At 46.2% G+C, this 22,126-nt stretch overlaps 1 protein-coding gene across 1 annotated transcript in view; it reads right to left on the reverse strand.

The window, feature by feature from the left end:
- LOC143148303 (discoidin domain-containing receptor 2) overlaps window positions 1–22,126 on the reverse strand; it is a 247,667-nt gene that overhangs the window by 33,739 nt on the left and 191,802 nt on the right. Inside the window, exons 7-8 of the mRNA XM_076314517.1 lie at window positions 17,269–17,476; window positions 461–800 (exon numbers count right to left, since the gene is read on the reverse strand). Of these exons, the coding sequence (XP_076170632.1) occupies window positions 461–800; window positions 17,269–17,476 (548 nt within the window). The remainder of the gene's footprint in view (window positions 1–460; window positions 801–17,268; window positions 17,477–22,126) is intronic.

Genomic DNA, 22,126 nt, shown 5'->3' on the forward strand with positions numbered 1-22,126 from the left:
AAAGGGATAAATTTTTAAATAATTTCGAATGACGTTAATTTGGTGCATTGACAGATGAGTAGAGTTGTATTAGAAAACTTTGCCCTATCCGTGAGATTTCGAGCGAAGAAATCTCAGCAACGAGATCAACGTTCTCTATTCTTTAACGTCAAACGGATAAATTGATAAACAATTTCAAATAACGATAATTTGGTACCTTATCAAGTGGGTCGAGTTCGAGTTCTGTTAGCAAACTTTGCCCTATCTGTGAGATTTCGAGCGAAGAAATCTCAGCAACAAGAGTTTCTCACCTTTCGTCGTCCTCCAAGTCGTACACTATTTTTGACGTCAAAGGGATACATTTTTAAATAATTTCAAATGACTATAATTTGGTATCTTGTCGAGTTCGAGTTCTGTTAGCAAAGTTTGCCCTATCTGTGTGATTTCGAGCAAAGAAATCTCAGCAACGAGAGTGTCTCACCTTTCGTCGTCCTCCAAGGTGTACGCCATCAACGCTGCCCCTTTTTCGACGGTGGCGCAGGTAGATCCAAGATGGGATGGCGCCTTGCCAGTCATCGGACTGGCGAAACACTTGCGTTGCCTGTGCCTCGAGACAATCAGAAATATCGCCACGGCGAGCAGAAGGATCACGGCGGTTAGCACGCCGATCACGACCGCCATGTACGTCGGGTCGTCGTGCTTCGCCGTCGAGACCGGAAGTTCACCCTCCGCGGCACCGTTTTTCTCCACGAAGACGTCGCTCTGAACGGGTGACTCGGTTGTCGGTGCTTCCTCTGGTGTGAAGTTACCGTGAGCCACATCTGCGCGAACGAAGTAATAACAATCATCGATAATAATAACAATACTAGCAATAATCGAAAACCGTGTAATTCGCGGTTCGAAAACGCAAATAAGGGAAACAGAGAGAGGGAGAGAAAAAGACAGATTAAACGAGTTCGTTTCCATCGTTCGATACGATCGTGGAAATTGTTCAGAAACCGGGTCACTGAAAATTGTTGCGACGAATAACCAACCACCGTCGCCGCTCGCTTCGACGTTCCAGTTTTTCGATATTAAAACATTCTACCCGAGGAGATCGCCGAGCTCCACGAATTATGCATTTCTTTTTTTTTTCCATTCTCCTTCCATTTTCCGTTTTTCGTGAAAAAAATTATTTCTTTTTCACAATTTTTTCCCCCTTCTTTTTCTTCTTCTTCTTCTTCTTCTCCTTTTTTTTTTTGTTTTAACGGCGGGTCACACCATGCGTAAGTACGCTTAAAGACCCTTGTTACGGGCGAGCATTTGGGGCAGAATACATTAACGTACGAACCACTGAATAAACGCGGAATCATTAAGCGGAAAGAAGGTGCTCGTGTGGGCGCATGTAGAGCGCATAATCAGCCTGCATGCGTTCCGATGGAAAAAGTGCGCAGCGTTCCGCGGAATTCTCCATTTGCTTGATTGAAAGACCCGTTGAACGAGTGTCGGTTGTCTAATTACGGGCGCGCTCCTCGAATCTCCCGAGGGCCGCCTCGTCGAGATGGAATTTTTAATAACATCTGGTTGCTCCCGAACGAGGCGAAACGACGTGCTCGCTTTCGAGGAACAACCGAGCGAAGTGAAAATATACCGGAGTGCTTTATTTTGTCCTCCCACGCGCTCACCCTGCCCCCCTCGGCCCCTTTCCAACCCTACACCCTCTTCTACCCTTCGTCCTCGTCCCCGAAGGTGCGACAGAATCGCATTTTGCGCTGTCACAAACAATTAAACGCAGCACCGGGGGCCTTGAGCGAATTTTCTCGTCACGCGGACTGACGTGCCCGTGCGACGCGTGTGTTTCTTGCACTCCCGTTTACATCCTTTTATCTCGTACGCCCGGACGCGTTATTCGGATAATTTCCACGTCGCGCGGACGACGACGGTTAACGTATTTTTGAAATACGGTTTGCGCCGCGTAATTATACCGTGCTGGAATTTTTATCGAAAGGGAGCAGCCCCGAACGTCACACCGTTGCGAAAGCTGCCTTTCAGCCGTCTCGTTCGCGTTTCTTTGCAAGTTTTCGCGAAACTCGTACCGGTTACAACGCTCTGGAAAATATCGCGTTCAGCTCGCAACGTCTATCGAAACCGAGTGATCGTAATCGGTATCGTTGGGAAGTTTTTCTTTCTGTCGATTCGTTAAGATACGTGTTGCGCATATGTTATAAGTTTTTACTCGTTTTCAAAACGAGTTTCGAAGGAATCGAAATTTTCAACCGGATCTTGCTCCGTCTGTACGTCTACTTTGAGACTCGGGAACGATTAAGATCATGGACGTGCTTTTGGAACGTGTTATTTTTGTAAATTGTTTTTCAAACGGGTAATATTGGGTTGTTTGGAAAGTGATTTCGTTTTCCAATATGGAGAATATATAATTTAATAGAATGTTTGTACGCTCTAAAAAAAACGTATTTCATTTTCACCAAGAAAAATGAAATAACTTGAGGAACAAGCTTATACTTTCTGGAGAAACTTGAGCAAGGTTTGTACGTATGAAGCTATTCCCAGTGGGATGTAGCCCGATTAAAAATTGAATTTTCACGAAGAAAAGTTCAAAGACATCAAATCCGCAGACAATCGGACAACCGTTACGCAAAAAGGGGGAACACTGTATCGAAGATCACCGATTGTAAACAAATTGTTTCGTTCCACCTTTCCCCGAGACAATACAACCGCGTCGCTTAATGGACCGGGCTCGATACACTTGTACGTTTCTCTTATAATCGAACCGAGATCTCCGCGAGCTCGAATGTAATTTCGTTCCGGTGAAAAATATCAAACGACGGTAAAATCCTTGAGAACGACTCGCGAATCTACCACGTGAAAAGAAAAACGAGAACGAAACGAAGAAGAGGACGACGAAGACGAAGAAGAAGAAAAAGAAGAAGAAGAAGAAGACGAAGAAAAAGAAAAAGAAGGTAAAAGATAAACGCTGGTCGAATTTCTTTCCTCTCCGGTCCCCATATCACGGGAATTTTCTCCCCGGGATGTTCATGAATCCTATCACCGCGGTCTGTTTCGTTAAATAAAATCTTTCCAGACATTCGAGGGACGTAGCCTGCCTCCACCGCCGCAGCTCGACCCGTCCGCCCGTCAGAGCGGCAAAAACGGGGGTTGAAGGGCAAAAAAGAACACCGTGGGGGGAAAAGAAGAAAAAAAAAAGAAAAAAGAAGAGGATCGACTCGTAAGGGTGTACGGAGTCTGGCCAGGTTTCACCGATGAAGCCTTCCGCAGCCCGATCCACGGTGCGGTATTCTGTGGATTCCTGGCAGGATTATTCCGGACGAAACAAAGCTGTCGTCGCGTTTGATATCGGCTTTTACCGTGGCCTTGGCAAGCGTCGTGCTCCTTCCTGTCGCCTCTGACAAACCGTCTGCCGCCCCCGTGTATCCCGTATGAAATCTGATATTAAACATTCTTTGCTCTGGAACGTGGGTTAACTGTGAAAAGGGGTTTTGTTTCGCGGAGGTTACCGCGTCAGGTGGTGTGGCGCACCTCGGCTCTGTCGTAACGCGGTCGTGGCCACGAGCTCGTTGGCAATTTAACGAAAATGAGTTTCCATGCAAACAGAAGGGGCTGCAGGTGTCGCTGACGAGGACCTCGACCGGTCTGGTCGAAGAACGTGTTCCACGTTTCCGTGTACCCCGTCCACCCGGTGGAACGGATTTCCGTCTAACGGGAAGTGTGATTTTCAACGAACGGTGGCGGCTGCCTTTGTGGCGACACCTGTGGCGCACTCATCGTTACGGTGATCGAGGCTACTAGCCGGTACTTAATCTCTCACTGCTCTCCTTTTTACATTCGGGGCGGGAAGTACGAACCGTTCAAGGTCACCGAGCGGTTATCCCCACCATACCGGTCGCTCCACCCACTTTCTCTCGGCTATCCCCACCCCTCCCATCGCTCGTTCCGCCTGTTGTGTTTGGGTGAAAGACGACGCGTACCTGCAAGTCAGAGGCAGTCTGTCTTTCAAGCGGGGAGACAAGCAGACATAACGCGAGAGCGGTGGTCGTGGCTGGCGTAATTCATTGTCCGGAGAATAACCTCAACCGTTCCTCTACCGAGTCGTTTTCATTGGACGTTTTAAAAACGTAACTCGTGTTCCGTTCTTTGTTGTTGCAATCTTTAGGGACGTTGTTGTTGTAATCCACGGAACGATATTTAAAAATTGCTGCCTCGAAATCGATGTTTTTTCTTTCTTGTTGTTCTTCGCTGTCTTTGTCGTTAAACGCAATCTGAGACCATCGATTTCACTCGGTGGTTAACATCGTAGTTATCACGCGATGGTCATTGATGACCGACGTCATAAAGTTAGGAACGATGGTCCAAAGCCCTTGCAAGAACTCTAATACTTGTAAACTTTTAAGTAACGTTACTCTGGTTAGTAATACCGTAAAATAACGAGTACATCGACAAATTATCGAATGCTTTTTACTTTTTACACAATGGTTTGAGCGAATATCGTGGACCCACAAGTGTGGGAAACCTGGAGGGTAATTTCGAGAATTTCACTCGGTTGCAACACCAAACGGTTCTGCATTCGAGGCAGAATGCACTTGGTGGTCTTAGAAACGTATCTACCGCTTAGGTCGATACGTACTTCTCTCATCAGTTTCTCTTCCCTTTTTCTTCGACTATCCTTCTAAGAAGCTCTCCGAGTCGACAAAGTAGTGCACGAAGATCAAAGGAATACGCAGTAAAACTTTCCCGATGCAACGCGTTGCATCGATGCTCCCAGACACGCTCTGTCCAGCAGTCGTAGCTACGAACTCGTTGGCGATTTTACGAAACTAAGCTTCGATTCAAAACTCGAAGAATAATTTTCAGAAAACCGTGTATTCGTCCACCATGGCTACGGACTTGAGAATTTAACAAAACTGACGGTCTTGCGTATGGAAAATATATTCGTATTGTACACTTTCATAAAATTTTAATATTCATTCAGAGTCACTATAAAAGAACAAAATTCGAGAAATAATTTGGTAAGCATGTATGTTTGTTTCTCGAACGATCGTTCGAAAAAAGACGCAGCGTCGAAAAATTCAAGTTCACTCGATATCTCTAGAAATATTAGTTCGTATCGATTCGCCTTGTAACGTGCAAAAGTGTTGTACTGTTAACAGTTTGTAACTGTTATCGATTTTTGAAAAATGAAATTTCGTTCTCGATCGACGCGCGGTTTCACGCACGTACAGGGAGATTAACGAAGATCAAGGTGCTCGAAGAACCAATTTCTCTTCCGTGTATTTTTTTTTTTGGTTTTTCAAGAGACGACATTTTGAATTTTCATCGCGGTTGTCGATCGATACTCGGAGCAACGTGTCGCAATTTAAACGAAAACGCCCGGTATACGGCGGGCAACAACGCGTTAAACAATGTTCTCGTTTCTGTGCTACAATTACACCCTTGTCACGGTTACGCGCGTGCAAAGGACTTCGAGTGTCATAATCGGAATTGAGTTTCCAATTAAATTCTTTATCCGGCGCGCTTGTTACATTCGTGCGTGCTTGTATGCCGGACCGTGTCTGCTTTGTGCGCTACAATTGATCGAGCGATTTTTTCCACCATGAAGGAGGAACTCTGTACAACGTCGGTAACCGTGGTAAGTAAATTCGAATCCCCAGGTAGGAAGTTACGATACCGAGTAACAATTAGGCCGTTGCATTTCGGAACAATGCAGGGGAACCGGTCAACGTTCTCGACCGATAGACCGTGTGCACCGTGTTTGATATAATAATTTAACTCCGCGTTCAATTTACGGCGAACGGAGTCGTCAGCGCAACGTAATACATTTCGTTTCCCCGTTTGAAATAAAATTATGCAACACGTGGTACCGCGGAACTCGTAACTTTCGCGTTTGCGTTGAAAACATTTCACGTTGCGACGATATTTAAATATGTAATCTTGAAACTGCGTCTTTCACAGAACGGAGAAATTTTACCGCGCGTATTTCCCTTTTACCGGTGTATTAGAACTTGAAAAGTAACTAAATATTATTTTCAAAATTACGGGGGACGCGAAAACGAATAGAACGTAGAAGTTTTCGGAACGTAGAGATTGCTCGTAACTTTTACACGAATGAAAAGTTTTTTCTTTATACGGAACGCGTTATACTCAGCCATTCGGACCAGTTTCTCGAAACACTCTTCATTTGGGATCGTACAACTGTTGCGATTTTTATTATTTTCGTTCGCAAAAAAAAAACGCGGATCTTCGTATCGAAAGATCCTTTGCAAAAAAATCCGGAAGATGTCGATGTTTTTCCGACCGGAATACCCGCCGTTAACGATACGTTAATCGTTCGAAAGCGTTTGAAGTGACTCCATGAGTAGTCGCGGCGAAAACGAAAGGGAAATCGCTCCCCGAAATAGAATATTCGAGCGGCGGCACGTTAGCGCGAAACTCGGCGACTAAATATTTTCGAAAGTGGCCACCCCACGAGCGTTCCGCGATACCGGGTCCCTGGGTTTAATTATAGCGTTACACCGTTGCCCACCGCGATTATTTCGCCATCGGAACAATAACAGAGAATCGCTCTCCCTTTGGCCCGACACGCTCACGGTACACGGTGCACGGTGCACCCGGATCCCGAGTGGCACCCGAGTACTACAGGCGGTGTGCCAGATTTACGATCGGATCAGGATGCTGCGCGATCGCGACAAGGGTGGGCCATAACTTACGTAGGTGGATCTTCCGCGTATAAATCATCGCCGCGAAACCGGAGAGATGCAACCGGGATGCCTTTCTTCGTGCGGGGAATGAAAATAAAATCAATAAAAAGAACACCGGGCCGGAAAGGAGAGAGTTCGGTAAGAAGCGGCCGGGTTCTTTCGTAGCGCGGTTTCCTACCGCGGTTTTGCGGCTGTCTTCTATTTTTCCCCACCACCGCCCACTGCCGCTCTACCCCCACTCCTCCGCTTGGTTCTCGCTACGTCGGTTCCGTCTGCGTTCCCGGCGCGAGCCGAGCAACGACGACGACTCGGTCGCGTCGTTCCCGTTCCCGTTCCCGTGACGCGAACGTGCACGTGCACGTTCGCTCGTTGCACGCGCAGCTGACGCTCGACGTCAAACGCGACTAATGCGCTCCTTGATCTCCGCGACGCGTTCCTCGCGAACCGACCGACGAGGAGAGGAGGGCCGGAGATAGGTGACACGACACGACGACGGGGGGGAAAAAAAAGAAGTAACGGCGAAATTTAAAGCGTCTTTGATTTACCGCTTCGTAACGGAAACGGAGCCGCGAACTTCGCTTTCTGACGCGACCTCGTTCCGTGCGCGGTGGTGGGGGTAGCGCTCAGAGGGGAATCTAATCGAACGCCGACCATTGTGAATCGGCCACCGTGGGATTAACCGGCGAAACGATGTTTCCGGTGGTTCGAGAACGTCGCCGCAACGCCTTAACGCGTCTCCGCCTCGTTTTATCGTTTGTACCGATCGTCGTCGATCGTTAATATCGTCACGGAGAACGGTAATCACGATCGTCCCGATCGTTGCGTATCGTTTCGAAGAACGCATCGATCGAATAGTAGATACGGAAAGTTCCGAGTATTTCGTTGTCATCTTACAAGGGTGGGGGGTAGACACGCCCCAAGTGCGACGCTTGCTTTTTAATGGGATTTTCTACCATGACGAGGCTCCAAATACCGAAGCTAATGATACGTGGTTTTTGGCGGAGACGGTCGATAGTTCGGGAGATGTTCTATGGTAAAGTTTCGAGGGTCTGTGGGTGTATTCACGGGAATATAAGTAGCGTAATTGGTGTAGGTGGAGTAACCTTGGTGTAGGTTTGGGTTTTGTTCTCGTCACCGTGACACGAAAGCGCTGCTCCAGGAGGAACAAAATTACAGGTTCAAAAAGTTATTTACAAACCGTTTACGTTCGAAAATTCTTTTACGATTTGGAACTAGTCGCTCAACGATATTTCGAATAGAAATTACGTATTACTTGAATATTTCGGAAATTTCTACGGTTTACGAGAGACAAACTTCGAATTGCGGTCTCGCAATTGATAATTCTCGAGTTGATAATCCTAAGCTTCTCGAGTTGATAATCCTAATTTAAACATTTTCTTTCCACGATGAAGGGGAGTACAATTGTACCCTCTATTTAGGGATATAATTGCCATTACGTTCGTTTTCACGGAAAATCGACGACGTTCTTGTTTTTTAGAGAATAATATCCGCGAACAGGTTGGGTCTACCCGTTCTGGTTTCCCGGCTGTTAGTTGCATGTCACATTTCGAATACTTGTCGCTGGGAGCGATCGCTTTTACGGTGAGTTCATTATTCCTTCGATCATTATGACGCGATACCTCGTTACTCGAATGTCGTCTCGTCTCCCGTTTCCATACCATGGAAAAACACGACGTTTCGTTTTTGTTGATCCTTTCGCTGCTGTGATCGTTTATAGACACAGGCAAATGAATTCTCCCATCGTACGTAATTGACGCTTATCGACGTTCAGTTTCCCGCTAAACAATACTGAAACGTATCAGTAACGAAACTATCCTAACACCATCATGAATCGGCACGGTTCTCATTACCACGAGAGCTGTGTCGAAACGATTGCGAATTAAAATTGGATTCTCCGTTTATCGTACTCGTTCGATCGATGGAACGAATCACCGTATCGTTTTTCAAAGGTTACCCAAAATTCGTATCGATGAATTATTTCTCGATCGTTGGTCCAAAACTTACCGAATATTTAAACGAAAAATTTCCACACGTTGACGAAACGGGAAGAATATAATAAACGAATACATAAGACGATCGTTGGGTTCACGAGAAAGATAAATAACACCGGTGAACTAAAATAACAGCGATAAAGTAACAGAATTAACCAACGCGGTCGTTACGAAAACTTCGAGACGGAGGATTTTCGTGTTAACTTTATCTCAACCTCGGCAATATTTTCCCGGAATACCGTCAGCTCTTGCACCGAAAGTAAACCGAAAATATTTACAACGTGTGCATACAACTGTGTACGCGTGTTCGTCGTAGCGGCTACGAAAACTTCGAGGTTAACGTTGTGGTGGCTGGTTGGTGTAAACGAAGTGTCAACGATGTGAACGGAAGTCGAGTATCGTCTTCGAAAGTTAACTAAACGTAAGCCAAAATTGCACAAACGTGGATCGGTGTACTGTACACGGTTCGCGCGAAGTCACACGAAAGTGACCACGGTTCTAATCGCTTACGGAGTCACCTCTTGTAAAATTGCAAAAATATATCATACAATAACAAAGACCATCCGAAACAATAAGAAGCGAAAGAAAAGAGACCGAGACACTTAAATATATAACCTCGTTGTCCCTGCGTCTCGTTCCAGATGACTTCTTGCGACTCGCGCACAGTACACGCCCCCACTACACTCTTATATCGTCGCGACAGAGTTTCTCGTTTTAAGTTATTAACAAATAACGGACGAAGTTTCTAATTTCTGGTACGACGAATCACGATGAAATTGGTCACCTGTTCGCGAAATTTCCCGCGCAAACGACGTGAGTTGATCTCGCTCGGGAAGCTCTCGTTGGTAGCGAGGAGGACTGGGGGTGGTGGTGGTGGTAATGGGATTATTAACGAGATAAGTTTAGGTGAATTTTTGCCCGGGTCTTCCTCTTTGTCGATTAATAATCGAGTATCCGGCGTGGAATCTTAGGGTCGACGCCGGAGGCGGTAACCGGCGGCCGATATCGCGGAGCGCGGGCACAACGCCGCCCCCGACGACGCCACGGTGTAGTTGGTAGACTGGGGGGCAGAGGAGGAAGGGTAGGGGGTAAATGCTCGCGATATATCAGCGCGGGGACACGATATTTTGAATATTTAAGGAACAGAATGGGATGAGCGATCCTCGACGGTGAATCATTTTTACGACAACCACGGTAACCAGAGAGGCGGAGAAGAAAGAGAGGGGCGGCAGGGGGGCGGGGTGGGGACGGTGGAACGTGCATCCACCTGGCAGAGGCGATTCACGCCCGGCTTCTCGTATTTCCCTGTCCAATTACGTCTCGCGTTGGAGTAGAACAAGAAGGAGCAACGAAATCCCTGCAGGACCTTCGGCCACGAGCGGAATGGAAGTTGAAAGAATCGGACAGGCTGCGTCCATTACTTTTTTTTTCTCTCTTTTTTCTTTTTTTTCGCTCCCTTCGGCCTTCACCGTCCTCCGTTCCGTTCCACAGTGCGGACGTGCTCGCCCCACGGATCGAACGATTGTCTTCAAAGAGATCGCGAGGAAATAAACGGGCGGAGGACTTGTCGATAAACTTTTTAACGAATCCTTTTTGCCATCGACGAGTGAGCGGGGGACGCGCGAGTGGCGGAGAGAACTGACTATTCGAAGGACTGATAGACTCGATTGCTATGTTCCCTTCCCTACCGGGCCGACATTCTCATCAGAGTGCTTCGGTGCTTCCTTCTTCGGTTCCTCGACGTTTATCGTTACTCCCCGCTAAATTTTACAGCGTCGACCGAGAGCGTAATCAGCGGACCGTCGACGTTCGCGCGAAAGTCTACTCGAAACGTTATCGAAAGGAGCGATTAAAATCGATTTTTTTTTCGTTTTCTTTTTTGGAAAACGTTATCCTTTCGCGCAGAGATTTTTGTGGCCGCGCGTTGCGCGCCCGTGCTCGCGTGTCCGTGTCGTTGTAATTGTTTAACTTTCCACGGGGGAGAGTTTCCACGAAAATGTAACGTTTGTTCGAGCCAACTTTCGCAGTCTACCAACAACTGAAACGAAATTAGCGACAGCCGGGTGACCTTTATCCGACAAGGAGTATGCACCGAGTGACTCCCGCGTTGATTTTCACGAAACTTGTTCAGGTTTGTGGAACAACCGACAACAAGAGACCGTGTTTCTTCCCGGTCGGTGAGACTCTGGTTCAAGGAGAACGAAACTATCCCCGAAATTTTCTATTCGTCCGTTGCTCTCTGATTTTTCCTCGTCGAACGCCACCGAGGAATTTGTTTAAAAAGCTACCCCGTATCCCCGATAGTTCTCGGGAAACTCCAGGCGTAGTTTCACCCTTTAAACTTCAGTCTTCGTAGCCGAAGAGAATATGGGTCCCTTATTTTTGGCTGCTCGGCGAACTCGTAAAGTTTCATCAAAATTCCGTCGGTCGATGGACACGCTCGTGAATAACAGATATCCTTGGAAATAAAGAAACTCCTCCCCATTGCGGCGGAGAAAGGAAAATCAGAACGTTACTCGAGCGTGCATTACGGATGAATTGAAGTTATACCCGGGCATAAAAGAGTAAACGATGTTCTCGAGCGAGGGACCGATGCTGCGCGGTAATGAATTTTTTCGAATAAACGCCACCGAGGTAGTTAACGATACAGATACGATTATAATTACACACTGTGACGCGATTCACCAAATGCACACACAATAGGTGCGTGCGTGTACATGCATTCGTGCATCGTACGAATTAATAGTTTCAACGGACCGACTCGTGGCGAAACAACCCGAAAAAGAAATCGTGTTCCGTGTCGCGTCGCAAATCGTGTATCGAAACTAATAATATCATCGGAACGCGGATGTGCGGCACGTGTGCGTATACGTTGCGTATCGCGGGAATTAATTTTCCCGGGGAGGGGCCGTGTGGCGGGAAAATAATACGGAAAAGAAGAATTTAATTTCCCCGGTGCAGGGTAAATTTATACACGAGAATGATTAATAACGCCTAAATGTGCACGTATTCGGTATGTGCATAAATTTCGACGATCGCGTAAACGGTCCACGGACCGGGTAATCGGTCTCAATCGACGAACCGTCGGACGTTTCGAAGCCGAGAACGATTTCCCATTTCGCGGACAAGAATTATACTCCAGTGGACATCGGTCACACGGTGGTCACATTTGTAGGGTGTGTCGTCGGATCGGGTCATTTTTCTTCGGCCGTTATTTCCTGGTTCAGCCATCACCCCAGGCCAGTGCTCGGCCGTCTTTTCTTTCGAAATAAATGAGCGCGGGCTGGATCAACGAGCATGAATTTCACGCGGAGCACGCGAACGAGATCCGTATGAAATTATCTGTCCGTAGGGGACCACGAGCGAGGGATCCGAGAAAAAGGGGTTGCGGCCAATGGCGGTGAGGGGACGGCGCGGGGGTTAAAGTTGTTGAAATAAAGTAGTCCGGCTGACGCGTCATTAGCAACAGCAGCAACCCGTTGCCGAGAGAGCTCCTGTTTCGTGGCTGACAAAGGGCTCGCGTCCTTTCAGTCCACGGTCTAGGCTCGCATTAATCGACGAATCCTTTCGAATTCGTTTCGTCACGGCCGCGATTCGTTCACCTGTGTGGAAAACAGCTTCGGAGGCGCTTTCGTTCGTTGAAGGATGCGAAAGGATGAAAACGCGATTACCGGGAGGGGGTCTGCTCGCGTTCACCGACCTCGGATCATTTATTTTCACCGGGAAATCCTAACGATAACCAATCCTTTGTTAGCTGGATCGAAAGAGAGGGGTGGTTTTGCTTCTGTGCTCGAATGTACCGTGAATTTCAAGATTTTCCATTTACGATTTTGTTAAGCGTATCGAGTGTGCGAACTTAATTTTTCAACACGGTGGAAATTATGTTGCGGACGAAGATCGGTATCTTTGGTGATGTGTTGTAGCGTTTGGAGCACTCCTAGATTATTTTTGGAATCTTTTACTTAAAGAGGGGGTTGTTGTATTTCCGTGATGCTCGAATATCCTATAAATTAAGGAACGAATATCCTAACAATAACTAATCCTTTGTTAGCTGGATCGAAAGGGAGGGGTGGTTTCGCTTCTGTGCTCGAATGTACCGTGAATTTCAAGATTTTCCATTTAGGATTTGTTAAGCGTATCGAGTGTGCGAATTTAATTTTTCAACACGGTGGAAATTATGTTGCGGACGAAGATCGAAGATCGGTATCTTTGGGGTTTAATGTGTTGTAGCATTTGGAGCACTCGTAGATTATTTTTGGAAGTCTTTACTTAAACCGGGGGTTGTTGTTCTTCCGTGATACTCGAGTATCCTGTAAATTTCAAAATTTTCCATTTCAATTCTATTTCTTAAATACTTCGTATCTTGAATCTCGGTTCAATCGGTCCACGTATCGTGGAGGTTATGTTTCGAACCAAGTTCGAAATGCTTTATCCGCATATAGGTTATTTTTCGTGCGTTGGTTATTTCGAGTACATTGGTACTTCGAATAGAATCGTTCAATATCTTAAACGGAGACATAAATACAAAGGTGCAACGAACGAACTCGTGTAATATTATTTTCTCTCGAAAATCGAATCCTAACGGCAAACGTACTCTTGAGACACAAAGTCTACGTATTCGCAGTTGTGTCACGTATCGCGTCGATTGACAAAATGGCGTCGCGCGATCTTGATCGGATCTCGATCGCATTACGTTTCCAAAAACGACGATACCCGGAGAAACAGTACACGAATCTAACGCAAAAAGAAAAAAAGAAGATCACGAACGCTGTCTCGACGTCTCCGACGTAATAGCGTCCAGGGGAATTTTTATTTATATATATTTTCACGAACCGACGCATCGATTCGGCGATCGGTGTATTTCGGTTCTGTCCGTGTCTTCTTCCAGCTTGGTATGTATATTTGCTCGACAGGAAAATTGTCTGGCGTACACTTCCGCGTGCATCCTTTGAAACGAAAAAACAGCGGCCGTGGAAAAGTTTCGTGCAGACTTTATGAACCCGTTGTTAGGTTGGTAAATCCCTCTGACAAAGAACCCTTTGTGCTTCGAATACCTCGTATAATACTAAGATGTCTTCCGTAACGGTCGTTCGTCGACTCGCGTCACGTCACCTTCGATTTCATAGCTCCGCGCGTTTAATTAAACAGATAGAATTGGCGACCGCTTCGTGACGAGTATCGTAACATCGCACAGTGGCTTCGTACAGGTTGGCCTTGTTGTTGGTTTCGACGTTGCCTCTTCTTTTTCCCCCTTTTTCTACTCTCTCTCTCTCTCTCTCTTATTTTTTTTTCGTGCATCAATTCTTCCGCTCCAAGAACGTCTTTGATGCCCATTTAGGGGCATTCTCGGGTTAAATGATAAAGCTCGGAAGTTGAGTTTCGTGACACGGTTCCACGAGGAGGGCAGACTCCCCTGCTCGATTGTTCGGTGACTCGAGCACCGTCGCGTTTAATTCCTCGGTACGGTTAACAAAGAATCTTTCTCCGCAGGGCCGTGGTCGCTCGTTGGAAACGAAGAGTACTAGCGCGTTTCGTTCTTGTTGTTCGGGCTTTTCATCCGACGAAGGTCGTTCGTTCGGCTCTTTTTTTCCCCTCTCGTCGAGTTTGCACATCATCTTCGAATTAATTGGATTTCCTTGCCGCGGTTCTGCGCCGAACGGAGCCGCTCGTCGATTCGATCGCACGGAAAAGTGAACCAATTCGCCGGAAAACTAAACTCGGAACCGATTCGAGAGCTCGGGGATCACGAACTGTGATGCGTTCTCGCGTTCGAGCCTTCGAGGGGCACACGAGCGGGGCGTTGAGTCGAAAAGTAAGATAATTTATCTTCGAGGTGGGTAACCCTTACCCTTTGTTCCAACTTATTAACGCGTTAAAGGTATGCATCCATCCGCGAACGAAATAGAACAAGGGGGATTAAAAAGTCGGAATTTCACTTTGAGTTATTCCTCGTTGAAATTGATCGTTTGAAAGAAAAATGGTTTTATGGTTGTCGAGGTTCCGGCCGTTTGAAGCATCCGAGAGAAAACAACTTTCGCGCCACGATAATTTATAGTAGCGTCGCTGTCGTTCGATCGTGGACTTTTTCGAAAATAATTATTCGAAAGTTCCATTTCCGACGCGAGATTCCTCGGTTTCGCGACAACCGATCCGCGTTGAGTAATTAATTGTTTATACTTTAACTAGAGTATTTAATCGTGTTTATACTTTGTATCCGAGGAGGACCTCCACAAACATTTCTACGATTCGTATTTGCTCTCGCATACGAGTATTCTGTATTCGTTTACTTCGAAGAGCAACCATTTGATTTTACTACGGACGAGAACTTTGAATATATATTTTTAAATGCTCAAACTTCTCGAAACCTCGAAGAAAATATTTTTCGAACACTGTGCCGCGATTATTCTCCCTTAAATGAGATACCTCTGAAAAGACAGGGTTACCATTGGACGAGAATCCCGTAGTAAGTATTACCGAGTACTTCGATGCCGGGATCGGTCGAGTGTTTGCACTGTAAAAATCAAATACTCCTTTCCCAATTTTTTCTACTTTCTTTTTGTGTATTTTTTTTTCTTTCTTTCTTTTTTTTTTCTCTTTCTCCGCCGATCCAACGTTCCCCTGATATCGTTCCCATTATAAATCCTCTTTATTCGCGAACGGGCAACGGGCGGAAAATCTTTCCGTAAATATGGCTAAACTCGACATAAGGAAACGATTTCCATTTGAATCGGACGGAACTTATATTCAGTCGAGAGGATCGAGGACACTCCGGTGCAACGTCGACGTGCTTCGCGATTTTATATCACCGTTGATAAAGCGCTTTCCCGTGTCTAACGTTCGCGACGTTATTCCCTATCCCTCGTTCCTCTCCCTGTGTCTCGCCCAAGCCCGTCGAGAATACGGACAAGTTGATTTCTATTGAAACAGAACGTTACCTCGTATCGAGCTGGGCGCTCTCCATTCGCGTGGAAGGAAAATATGGAGCGCCGGGAGTAAAAAAAAAAAAAAAGAAGAAAAAAAAACGCGCCACGGAGAGAAGAGAGAGAGAGAGAGAGAGAAAGAAAATGGTAAAACACGCGACGACCAGCCGGTCCCGATTTGCGCCTCCCCCTTCCGCGCGACCCGAGCGAATCCGTTCCTTTTTTAAAATTTTTTTTTATTCGTGGACGGTGCACGACTTAATCGAAATCGTCCTGCCTATTCCTCGACTGACAGATATATAATAAGCCGTTGTCAATTACCGTGTATCAATTTATACACGCGAGCTCGGGTTTATTTTCCAATGATTGACAGTCGGTAGCCTCGGTCTGTCGGATTGGGCGCAGGGTAGAGTGGGGGGTGGGTGGGCGGTCGGTCGGTGAAACCGGGGGGCGGAGTACGAGAGACGCGGAGAGAGGGTGGCGCGGATCGGCCGCGTTACGAATCGTGAAACGAAACGATCGGAATTGCAAAAAGAAATATTATTCTCCCGAACGGCGATGGTTCGCGAACGCCCCGCGAAACGATTTCGCGTCACGAGCAGAAAATTTTCGTTCTAAGTTTCAACCACGGCCCCGTACGGCGTATCGCGGAGGTTTCTATTTTTTTTTTTGCTTTTTTTCGTTTCTTCCCCACTTCCTGGGCCGTTCTCTTCGCCCTTGCGGATACGGTTTAAATTGCACACGGGGGTCGCGCGAAAAATTGCAATCGAGGTGGACCGAATCGGTGCACGAGCGTTCCTCTCGGTAGCCGATAGCAAAATAAAGTAACATTTTTCGCGCAGCAAGCATCGACCGCGAATGGGACCTGAATAATATATATTTCGATACAACGCGCTATAGAATTTATCGGGGTACTTTGTCGTTGGTTTTCCTTTTTTTAATATTGAAGAGTGACTCCGGATCTTGAATTTAAAAGCTCGTTGGATGTTTCTTCTAAACGTTGCCTTTGCTTCCACTCGGATTGCAAGTAACGTTGGATATATGGAAAGAGTGCATTACCTGCAGTCTCTGAGAAACAGTGGAAACTTATATTTTTGTAAATCGATGTTCCTATAAATGAGAACATTAATCTATCTTTCATTTACAATGGTGTAACGTAATTGATACAATGTATACTCTGATCGACACACGTGACGATTATCTAACAAGGGAAATCGCTTAGGTGTAACTCGCCGATTTTAACGAAACTTACGTATAGTATAGTTCTTAGAAAAATATTTGACACGCGAGAATGTCGAAATATTTTAAATTGTTCGAGGATTAAGTTGTAGGTGTTACCAATTTTGAAATGAACGTGGTAATTATTCGAATTTCGAGGATGTCTATCGACAAAATTTCAATCTTTCACGCGATGTACGTCGACGATGATTAGTTTCGCTCGAAAGGGAAATACTTTCTAGATAATTTGTCGAGGCTTGTAGCGTTCGATCGATGAAAAAAAAAATCTAGTTTCTGCTTTTGTATAATATATCCGAACTTTTGAACGATAGTGTACGTTCGTTTCATCGTACTTGGTTCGAGACTTTCAGAAAGGTTCGATAAAGATTCGATATATCCTTGTACGAATAGAAACGATTGGTTACTCACCGGAGTCGAAGGTCACCTCGCTGATCATAATCCACCTGTCCGAGAAGTGAAGTCTCAGCTTGACGTATTTGCCGACACGGTGATGAAGCTTGATGGTGATGTTCCGCGATGTTTCGAATATCTTGTCCTCCATGTAGGTGTACGTGATCGGTTCGCCCGTGTAGTATTTCCCGCCGATGCTGAACAGTATGTCGACTTGAGAAAATACCTGGAACCAAAGGATTTAAACACGTGTATCGTTTAGACGATCTCGTGGCTCGCAAATTCGCGACAGATCAAAGACAACACGGTATTCCAATTCGAAGAAATGTCAGAAAATATCCCATTATTCACGCGAGGATTAAATGTAAGCTTCGTTCGGTTAATCTTGTAGCTTAGAAATTCATAATACATCAAAGACAGCACGGTACACCGATTCGAAGAAACGTCAGAAAATATCCCGCTGTTCGTTCGAGGGTCAAACGCAGGTGTGTCGTTTGTTTAATCTTGTGGCTCGCGAATTCATGATACATCAAAGACAACCCAGTGTCTCGATTCGAAGAAACGTTAGAAAATGTTCCCGCGAGGGTTAAACGTAAGTATCGTTCGTTTAATCTCGTAGTTTGCGAATTCGCGATATCTCGAAAACGATCCGGTGTTTCTGTTCGAAGAAACGCGAGAATGTATATGTATTTTTATTTTCGAACATCGAAGCATCCACGATGGAGGTAAGAAAAAAAGAAGAATGAAAGAAAGAAAGAAGAAACATATTTTTCTCAATTCCAGTTACTTCACCGACCCGAGAGAATAAACGATACGAACAAGTATAATGCGAAGGTTCCTTTGATATATTCGCCGGTAGTATAAGAGTCGTGAAAGCTTATGTTGTGCCAAGAATACGCGTGATTTACTTTCCACGTTGTAAGAAAACAGAGTCGGCTGGTTTCGAAACCGATACACCGCGATCCGGAATCTGCGTATTATGATAAAGGAGAGTGCAACAAATATCCATTTTTATCATACCCGCTGCGAGCACGGGAGATTGATCGCGGTATCCTTGAAACACATTGGAAAACCTAAATAAGCCCGTGTATAGATGAAATAAAACAGACACAGACGGAGTATGACGTTGATGGATAGGGAGTCGACTCGAAACCGGGCTCGAAGAAGATTTAGGAACAACGTAAAATACGGCCCTTCTACGTGTGCAAGAGAATGGAGGGGGAGGGGGGACAAAAGTCATACGACTTTCGAGGATGTTATAAAACTTTAACGCGTCCCTGAAGTTCGATAGGGTATATGATCTGATCATAAATCAGAGATATTATCCAAGGTCACAAAAGCCCTTACTTAGCAGGAGAGTGTATCGAGGTTACGTCCATATAATCTCGTTGTCTCAGATTGTGCACTTTACGAGCCACATCGCCCCCTTTTGTATACACACAGGGTGAGGCAACACCGTTATCGCCCCAAAGTCTCTATATTTTTCTCCGACAATACGCAACAAACTCCGAGAATGAAATTCTTCGATTATCGCGTTCGGTAGGTCGTGTTTTTCCTCATACTTTTACGAAAAGTTTAGCCGCGGTGCTCCCCGATACTAGTCGACGTAAACTCTCCCTCACGGGCAATTATTACTCGAGCTTTTCGCTATACTCGGTTTGCGATACTCAGGTTAGCGTAGAACGCGATACATTTAGATGTAAAAGCGAATAATGCTCGTACGTATGGAATTATCGCTCGAGCGACCAAGGCTTTAAATTTATGTTACGATATTGAGCACAATGTGGTACTGTCTAGGTGTTTTGTGCACAGTATGGGCGAAGAGAGGCAAAGTGACGTCACTTGCCATAGAACGTTAAGAGAGAGAGCATATACGTGTCGCAGAGCGAGAAGAGCTCTCGTGCAGCCCATTTTTTCTGAATTGTATTTCACGAATTGTATTTTTCGTCTTATTTATCAGCGTAGTTCGTTATTACCACGCTTGTCCCATTCCAACCGAAAGAAATTAATATTCCCCGGTAGAATGACTACCAGGGCATCGGTTCTCGCAAAGAATCCACCACGATTCTGTTCCACAGGGTAATCCAAGTGTTCTCGAAAACGTATCGGCGGAATCTAATTGAAAAGATACAAAAGCTTCCCGTAGCTCGATTCCAAGAAACGCTGGAAACCCCATCGAGAGATCTCTTTCGCAGATCTGATACCCGACGCTTCCGCGGGCCATCAAATTACCCGACGAAAGGAAACTTCCCTTCTCCCAGGCCACTACGGCCCCGTCCGTGCCCACAGCGACCCCACGGAGTCGAAAGTCGATAACGTCGTTGTCGCAAAACCGCGGGGCAACATCTGGAGCGGATGCCCCGTAGTCGAAACGGGGTCCTCCCGAAGATTTCGTTATCGTAATTCGCGTCATGTAAATCCAATTACGAAAGATTCGTTTCAGGGCCGATGGGAGTCGGAAACGATATCCCGGTGACGGGAGAGGCGTTTATCCGATGGCATCGGTTATCGATGCCCCGGTGTATCTGTCCGCGTGTAGCCGATGGGTCGTCATAAAACTCGTTTGCTTCTCCCTCGTTTCTCGGCGTGTCGACGCCGTGAGAGAGATACAAAGGGAGACAGGGAGAGAGAGAGAGAGAGAAAGAGAGAGAGAGAGAGAGAGGAAGCGAGAGAAAAAGAGAGCAAGAACGAGAGAAAAAAGAGGAGAGAAGGGAGAAAAAGAGAGACAGTCCGCCAGCGGGGACATATTCAATCGAAACTCCGAGGACAAGCGTAGCCGTAGCGAGCGCGCGCACGAGCGAGCGAACGGGGCGGGTGCACGCGATCCGCGCCAGGAGTCAGACGCAGAGACACGGAACCGCTCGGCTTATCCGATATAATATACCGGATGAAGCGCAATAACTGATCTGGAAGTAAATCCCTTTTTTACAGTACGGTTCAACGGAGAGAAATGGAGCTTTCGGGGAGGGAAAGCTCGGAGCTCGTAGCACGGGGCTGTTTTTTTTTTTCTTTTTTTTTTGTTTCCATTCCCCCCTCCGGTTCGCGAGACTCCCCTCCCCCCGGGGAAAAATAGTTTCGCCCGTCGCAACGTTCGCTGCAACGTCCGCGGCAAACAGAGACTTACTCCCGCTCCTCTCAAGCTTCAAAGAGCAACCGTTACCTCGTACGGACGGTCGACGCAACAAACGACGAGCACGGCGTGTAAACGTTTTTAAAAGGTTTCGCGTTACCCCTACTCTATGTCCCCTCCCTCGGCTCCCAGCGCGTTTCATTTACGCGTCGTCTCGTTCTTCCGTTGCGTATCGGTTCGTTCCGCTCGTCCCGCGTCGACGAGTCTCCGGGCCAATCGCGCCGCCTGTCTTCTCTTCGCGATTCGATGCGCGTCGAAATACGGAAACGAGGCAATTAGCACAACGCACCGACGACGTCTGTCGCATTAACGGACAGGGTCTTATCCCCGGTGGAATTGCGCGGAGACTGGAGTCCTGGGTCCGCGACGATTCGAAAACGATGAGAGGACTGGTCGTTCGGAGCGGAACACATCTGTAGTGGTGGATACTAGAGTGTAGGTACTATTGTAGTTTATGATTTTTCGATTAACAGAGACATCTATATCCGTGAGAAGCTCCTATATATTGTACACGTCACGATACGTCGTATATAATTTCAATTATTTGTGCCTTCACAAGCATAGGGTGTCTGAACCCAATGTTCTGCACATTGCAACTGGGGAACTGCCCTCTATCACCCTGCAAACGTAGGTTAGAATCTGTGGGGGACAGTTTGTAAGACTCGATGGACTCTAGATTGTTTAGGTAATAACTAAGACGAATGTTTGATGTGTATGAAAATCATCTGGGTGATATCTTGGTGCAAACTAGTAAAGTAACATCTTTATCACTGCTAAGTCCTGGATGATTAAAGAATGGTGACAGTTGTTATAAGTCAAACCCTCTGGCAATGATGGATAAGTAAGGGGTAGGGGGTAAGTGCAGTTTGTAAGATTTGACGGACTCTAGATTGTTTAGGTAATATCTAAGACGAATGTTCGACGTGTATGCAAATCATCTTGATGCAAACTAGCAAAGTAACATCTTTATCACAGCTAAGCCCTAGATGATTAAAAAATGGTGACAGTTGTTACGAGTGAAACCCTCTGATGGATAGTAAGGGGTGGGTGCTATTGTGGTCCGTGATCTTCGGATCGACGAGGCTATAGACGTTAAAGCCTCTGTATCCGTGAGCGATAGGGTGCGGGGAACTTAGGGTACACGTACCCACGTCCTTTGGGTGCTATCACTGGTGAAATTGTGACACACTCCGACGGCAAGAATGACCCGAGAGGAAACATTTTTGCAACCATTGGGAATTGAAGGCTGGTGGATTAGGTCCTCGGTGATTCCAAAACGATGAGAGTTATTCCGAATCGAATCCCCTGGCAGTGATGGATACGAGAGGGTAGATATTATTAAAGTTCACGATCTTCGGATCAATGGGGCTGTATAGGCGTGGTAGGCTCTTGATTCGTGAGCCCTAGGGTGCGGAGAACTTTGCGTACGCGTATTCAAGTTTTCTAGGTGGTGTTTCTGCAGAAATTGTGTTAAACCTCGACAGCAAAAATGAATTAAGTTTGGGTCAGGTCCTCGATGATTGAAAAACGATGAGATGTTTAGTTATTCTAAAATCTCCGGCAACGATGGATACTAGGACTCTACCTACCCTATACTGTTATAATTCGCGATGTTTGGATCAGTGGAGATACAGATGTTGAAACATCAGTGTCTACGAGTGTCAGGTTGCCGAGATGTTTCATATAGATGTGACCCCGGTCCGCTGGATGGTATTCCTGGTGAAATTGTATGAAACTCCGACAACA

This window comes from Ptiloglossa arizonensis, chromosome 6 (assembly GCF_051014685.1).
Source record: "Ptiloglossa arizonensis isolate GNS036 chromosome 6, iyPtiAriz1_principal, whole genome shotgun sequence".
Classification (NCBI taxonomy): Eukaryota; Metazoa; Arthropoda; class Insecta; order Hymenoptera; family Colletidae; genus Ptiloglossa; species Ptiloglossa arizonensis.